This window comes from Pygocentrus nattereri, chromosome 8, assembly GCF_015220715.1.
Source record: "Pygocentrus nattereri isolate fPygNat1 chromosome 8, fPygNat1.pri, whole genome shotgun sequence".
Lineage (NCBI taxonomy): Eukaryota > Metazoa > Chordata > Actinopteri > Characiformes > Serrasalmidae > Pygocentrus > Pygocentrus nattereri.
In genome coordinates this window covers 19,795,316-19,802,500 of record NC_051218.1, presented here as the reverse complement: position 1 = coordinate 19,802,500, position 7,185 = coordinate 19,795,316, and the positions used below count along the sequence as shown (strand labels likewise).

Sequence of the window (7,185 nt, the reverse complement as noted above, 5' to 3'; positions counted from 1 at the left end):
TTATCAACTTCACATATTAAATCATTTTTACTCACCATTATATACTTACCACTATAACTCTTAACATTACATACACACACACACACACATACACACACACGTATATATATATATATATATATATATATATATATATATATATATATATATATATATATATATATGGTCATTTTGGATAGCAAATATAATAAATAATATAATATAATATATAATAAATATAATGCCTATGTTTGTGCTGCATGGCTCCTGGTACTTATTACCAACACCGTAAAGAAATGCATGTTGGTAATTTTTTTGTAGAATGCATCATTTCACATCAAACCAGTCTGAAAAACTTTTTTAAATTATTTTGAAAAATTATTTTAAAAACATTACACATTTGGACAAATTAAGAGTCTAATGTCAGCAAGAGAGCAATGAACTAAGAACCAAAAAAACTAATCACTGCTTTATCTGAGCTTTGCAGTAAACTTAATATAATAATTAGATAGCTTATCACATGCTAATAAAATCCTATTAGAAAAGCAACGGCTAAAAAAGTGTGAGATCCTGCTGCCAGTTCTGAAGAGAGTGGGTGTTGTTATCAGTTAGATAGCAGTTTATAGCCTCCATAGAATAAGCATTGCAGAATTTATGTGTATGGCTGTACAGCAGGAAGTTTTCTTAGATGTTCTGCAAACAGTGAGGGGACCGTTTGTGTTAAAGTGCCCAGATCAGAGCGAGTGAGCTGGGGATTTCTCAAACAAATCTAATTAGATTTTCCTGTAGCATTGAGCCTAGCCCAGCCTGTGTGTTTGTGCATGATAGTGCAGAAATAATAGGCCCCAGCTTGAGAAAACTCTCAGATTGCCACAGCATGAATTCACGGAGGAATTGGACTGTACAATGTCTTGTAAGCAGCATCTTATAGAATGTAAAAAGTGTAAAACTTTGCCTACATTGAAAGATTTGATTAATTTTCACATATGGAGCTGATTTTTCTTTCAGCCATCCATTTAACCTTCCAACTGATGTGCATATACTATTATTATTGATTGAGGCTGCCTCTATAAGGCTCTGTATCAAGTATCTATCAAATGTAAAGTGATGAAAAGAATAATTAAAATCTTCAAAATACAGAGACAAAGTGAGCTTCCTACAGTTCTACCACTAGAGGGCAGCATGTAGTTTCAGCAGAAGGAGTGTGCCAAGAGGGCCTATAACAGGTAAGCACAGTTGTACATCATTGGCCACTTTATTAGAAATCTCTACCTTGAAGATCCATTTTGTAAGAGACTGTAAAGACAATGGTCCACCACCCAAGTAATATCTGGTCAACAGTAGTCCTGTGTACAGAAATGACATGTTTTGTTGATTTTTTAATTGAAAAGAATAAATACGTACACATTCTCTGTATTGAACACACTTTTGCACATTTTAAGGCAAAATTACTGTTTGTTTGCTAAATTAAACATACTGGGTAAAAAAAGAAAAGAAAACAATGTGTCCTGTGCAAAAGTTAGGGAACATTTTATATGTAAATCATTTCCCTAATAGATTAAACTCAGCAAATAAATAGAAATTTGTCGTGTGACCAGGCACCCCTTCTAGCATTTGTATATGACTGTAGAGGATGGCTGAGAAATTCTGTAGCTACCGTCTGTATTGTAAACCTATATCATGGGCATTTTAGGTAATATGACTGGCATAAAGTGGCCAGTGGGTAGAAAATGGTGAGTATGGTCTTACACGAGCAATTCATTTGTGCTCTGGTTTATGAATCACCCCGCAACATGTATTCAGCGTTGTTAGAAGAGTTGCGGTATGTCTTACGTATTGTTTATGTACCAGTGATACAATGAAACACAGTTTCCTTTATTTACCCCCATAATATAAACCTATTCTGGAGTGGCAACAGGCACAGCCCCTTCTTTTCTGGTGATTCTAATCAGAGGCATGGCACTGATTAATCTGGCTCATCAGCTCAGCATTAGCTCCAGCCCATCTGAAGTGGACGCTGACAGAGTGGCTCTTCAGGTCAGGCCTGCCAGGGCAAATCTGAGCCACATAAGAAGGCACTTCAGACACAGAAAACAGACATGGGGCTTATGTTATGTTTAATACACTGGTTAATTCATTAGAAGACCATTTCTTTTCCATTTTTTCCCAGGAAAAGTGTTTGGCTTATTTTTTGCTACCACAAAAATCCCAAACGATGTGTCTTTCAATAGTTCATTAGACATTCCATTCTAAGGCAGACAATTTGAGTGGATGCCCCACTCTACATTGTTCTGCTGTGGAAGGCGTGTTTCTTTTCTGTATTCCTCTGCGGTTTTGGAATATCCAGTAACTTACTCTCTGACTTTGAGAAGAATTTTGACGATAATGGCAGCAATGATCAGTGAGATCTTTGACAGTCCTACTACAGTAATATTTCTTTTCCTTAGTCACATACATTTAATTGTATACATTTCTTACAACAGCTGTGTTGATGTAAAGAGACTGCTGCCCTACTTGCCAGGTGTCCAGTTGTAATTACAGGTGAAGTTACTCTGCAGCAGGGTGTACAGAGAGCCAGGTTAGAGGAAGAGGACCTCTGTTATCTGATACTGAAGACTTTGTGTCGTGATCTCATTCACTGGATCGTTTAGCTTTATAACAGACAGTCTTATTCTATTTCCATTGATATCACTAAAAATGCACTCATCTGCAAAAGGTAGAGGAAGCAGAAGTGACTGGAAAGGCCATTCTAGATGCCCACAGACCTCAGATATCTGAGAAGGACGGTCTTTATTTTGTAACACTCTGTTGTTCCTTTAGCACACAGGTCAGAGGCTGAATGGAATCTGCACTTTGGCCAGAGGCTGGCTTGCTGTATACATACCAGAGAAAGGCTGGAGCAGAGTTTTGCACTGAGTTAGATGAAATAGATAATGCCTTTGTGTACCTTGCAGAGGAATTGTATTACAATACATTGGATTATGTGTCATTCACAGACTAAAATGGACTTTCTATTTCAATAAAGCCCAAGGTGTTTCTAGCTCTCTTATTTATATGGTGACTACCAGAAAATGCAACCAACTTCTGAGACTGAACTTTGGAGGCTTGGAAAAATATCTCTAAGTTTCTTTGAAAAACTCAAAGTGATTCTGAATACAGCAGAAGCTGTAAAAAGCCCAGTCTTATTGCACACTAAGGCTTATTATTCAACAATTACAGGGGCTTCAGTGCAAACTTGTTTAGCTATTATAAGGTAATAGAAGTGTCTAATAACACCCAGTCCTGCGTGCAGGCCCTGGCCATGTAAAGGGTTAATGTAGTTGTTGAGGCTTCTTCTGTGTAACTAATATGTTATTCTGTAACATGTGTTTTCTGCTTTTTTCCTGAGACAGGTAAATATACTGGACGCATCTATCTATATTTCCCTGTGTGTAATGCATCTGCTACCACTTGCTTGCTTTACCCATCTTGTGTCTTACCCTATGACATTCCATCACTTCCATTGTCACCCACTTTAATGTTAAGCAACACAGATGCCCCTACATTATTCAGAGTCTGTAACTGAGACCAAGCACAGTTCCCACTGAAAAATGAATGAAGGGCCCTGCGGGCTTAAGATTTAGGAGATGGTGGGACAGAGGAAGTGGTGTTGAATGACTGTAAAGAAGTACTTAGTTTGCCAAGGGGATAGGCTGTTTTCTTTAAAGGAGTGGTTGACCACTGAAGCACTACAGTTCCCTCAAATTCGAGCCCCTTCAGCAGGCTCTTTAGGGTAAGTTTTAGGGGAATGTTGTCTAGCTTTACAGCTTTTTAATCAAATTGACAAATATTTCAAGCTCGCCTTTTCTCCAGTAGCGCATGTTGTGTATGGAAAATATTTTGCGAATGTATTTTTTGGGTTTAATCCAGAGGAGACTATGAAGTGTGCAAATTTTCTGTCAGACGCTAGATGGCGCTCCGGTGCTCTGTGCAGCTCTGTGCGCGTGCCCGCGTCCCCGGCTTGTGCGCGCCGCTGCTTTAATGAACGTGTCCGAGAAAAGAGAAGGAAAAAACTTCGGTTAAAAAATGGCGGAGGGGGCAACGACTCTGAAAGGCTTGCGCGCACAAATGGGTAGGAATTAATCTCTTTATAAAAGTTTTTGCGGATTTCGTCGCGTCCACTTGTGAAGCCAGGCTTTCCGCGACGATATGGGGTTGTTTTGAAGCAGTTTGTTTGATGGAGACTAGAATCTGGCACTTTCATTCAGACTAACCCGGCTAGCTGCTGCTGCTGTTTAGCGGGCTTTGCTGCTGCTGATAAATATCGAGCTGCTGGCTTCTAAGAGTTAAGCAAATGAGTTGAACCACAGCGGCAACAAGTTTAAATCTGTTTTTCGTAGCCGGCTCGCTAAGTTAACGACTACATTTGTTGATCTGAAGTGAATTGGTGCTTGTTTCCGTCTTTTGCAGTTACCGTTAATAATGACTGGGAAGCGGGCTAAGATGACTCGGGCTGATTAAACCCAGTGACAGATCTAACCTAGCTAGCTTTAGCTTGGCGCCTCTCAGGGGCGAGGATGCTGCTGTCCTCGGTCAACTGGTGAATAGCTGTTAAGCTAGCCAAATAAACTGTTTCACCTGCATTTTATTGCAGTCGGTGCAGACATGTGTCAGTTTTCTGTACCGAGCGACACTACTTATACACAATATATGCTTTAGCAGTATTTTAACTCATTAGCTCATGATGACCAGTGTAAATAAGTTAGTTGACGCTCGCTAGCTTAGCTTAGCCAGCAGTGCATCACATATCGGAGAGCTTGATGTTGAGCAAGGAAGCTAAATTAACGTTACCAAAGTTATCTGAGATAAGTGATCCTGACCTTAATCTCGTTCCTGCGGTTCAATCTTGCATTCACGTGCAAAATATTCACTTCATCTGGTAAATGAATCGCTGACAGTTATTTAGCTAATTGATTGGCTCAGCTGTCAGTGCCTTCTCACCGGTCTGCTCGTTTCTAGAGGCAAGATTACGTTATTTTGTGTTTCTATAAGCCAACAAGACTGTCTTTATACTTATGCACATGGTGTCAACACGGCCAGAAACTGCCAGAAAACAACAGTACTCCTGCATTTCTGCTTTGAAGCCAAACCTTATTTCAGCTGAAAGAATAGTTACTGTAGTGTCTGTCTAAAGATTGCTACGTGTGGTCACTTGCAATAGCTGATTTCTTAATGTTCCTGAAGTAGGTCTAGTTCTCTTTTTTTTCTTTAATTCTGCAGTCCATCCTGTTCACATTCTACACTGATATACTATCAGTGAAGACTGTTTTTTTTTTTGTTTGTTTGATTGTTTTGTTTTGTTTGCAGTGTTTCCACTGATATAGCTGGGACACATTCGTATCTGCTCAGAGCGTGTGCCTTTTTTGGCTTTTATGATTCCTTTGGTAAATACCACCCGTGCTTATTATATGAATTGCCTTTCAATAAAGTGTGAAAGCCATGATCGTTAGGAAGCTTACCTAGCTCTACACTGTAACACAGCACAAAGGTTAATGTTGAGCTGCTTCGCCCACAGTATGTATAATAATGGGTGGCGCAGTTTGGGCTGAAAACTGTAGATTATATAATGGACATCCACAAGAATGTGTGAGAAGGCTATTCTGTAATTACAGGGTGGACTCGGTATGATACTGCTTTAGAGGTTTAGTTCTTGCCACGCTCATTTTGAAGTATGTAAAGAATCTCTAATGTTTCTCTGTCTAATCAGAGGCATTGTTTTTTGTTTTGGTGAAATACTTTGCTTGATGCAGTAGCAGTTCTGTCTGTTAGTTTATGACTTTGTCTGATTGGTTTAGTCAGTCCTGTTTTGAAATTGATCACAGCCCCTGCACTGTTTGAGGTGTTGGAAGGAAGTGAACTAGATGGGCTGGTCTGATCAAGTGTGTTTCCCACTCATAGAGACAGTATCACAGTATCAGCGATTTGAGAAGCAAATGAACCTTGGATTTAAATTAGTCAGGACCTCTCCTCCCACATCTCAAATCCAGGATGTAGTTCTACAATACAAACTATGATACAGTCATTGTGCACAGCAGCTGTTTTGTATGTCCAGTAGTTTGTAGACACGTGCATCCAATATATTTTCCAAAGTCAAGGGTTTTAACAGCCTCTATTGCACTAACGGCCTCTTCTCTTCTGGGAAAGCTTTACACTATGCTGGAACATTGCTTTAGGGATTGGACTGTGTTCAGCCACGAGAGCATTAGTGAGGTCAGGTACTGATGCTGTATGTTTAGGTCTGGATCAGTCCAAGTCATCAGAGAGTAAAGCTCCACTGCTCCACAGCTTAGTACTGAGGAGCTTCATACCACGCTAGCTGATGCTTTTGGGATGGTATTGGGAATGATGACCTTAGGCTCATGTCTGACAGCTCCAGGGCATCCCCTTCTATTGGAAATGCTCTTCTGTAGAGATTATGCAAGCTGTTTACATGCAATTGAATGCCTGTGTCAGCATTGGGTGCACCTTCAAGAGGGTGTTTTCATTAAATGAGGAGTGGCTGGATGTGCATTATAGAGATCCAGCAGCAAGTGCTAGCAAACTGCATTAGGTTTTGACGTATCTAGAAGTCCAGCATTTTAAGAGTAACAAGTTTGGCCTGCTGTCCACTATGCATTGTTCTGATTTTAGGAATAATTCATTCTTACACAGCCCAGATGTTCCCAGAAACACCAGGCAAGATCATCTGTATGTGTATGGGAGAGGGAGGGAGAGGAGGAGGCGGAGGGGAGGGGGTGTCACAGCTGTGCCCTGTGTGAAGGCCTGCATTATTGGCATCTGCAAAAGAGTACTTCCTGTTGTCCCAGCAACAGTCTGCTACTGCAACACAGAGAGTGAGAGAGAGCGAGAGAGAGAGACTGACTGACTAGAGTAATAGGAGCCCACTGACCCACTAATAGTGACTCCCCCTGCCTGGTGTTTCACCCAGTACATGCAGGGATACAAAGTTGTAGTGTTGTCTTTGTATGACTGTTCCTTGTTGTTGTGGGGTTTTTTTCTCCTCAGTTGGAGTGAATTCGGTTTTGTTTATTGCTCCATCTTGTCCGTCTGACAGGTTGAATGCTGTCACTGTTTTTAAAATGGAGTAAATGATGCAATTCTGAAATGTGCATTTTAGAATTGCATAATTTATATATATTTATACCCCCCCCCCCATATGGCAAAGAA

At 40.2% G+C, this 7,185-nt stretch overlaps 1 protein-coding gene across 13 annotated transcripts in view; it reads left to right on the top strand.

The window, feature by feature from the left end:
* Positions 1-4,001: 4,001 nt before the first annotated feature.
* The window catches only part of map7d3 (MAP7 domain containing 3), a 39,645-nt gene continuing 36,461 nt past the window's right edge, over positions 4,002-7,185 (top strand). For all 13 annotated transcript variants that reach the window (XM_017707092.1, XM_037540469.1, XM_037540468.1 and 10 more), the window contains exon 1: positions 4,002-4,090. In XM_017707092.1, the coding sequence (XP_017562581.1) occupies positions 4,045-4,090 (46 nt within the window). In that variant the 5' untranslated portion in view covers positions 4,002-4,044. The remainder of the gene's footprint in view (positions 4,091-7,185) is intronic.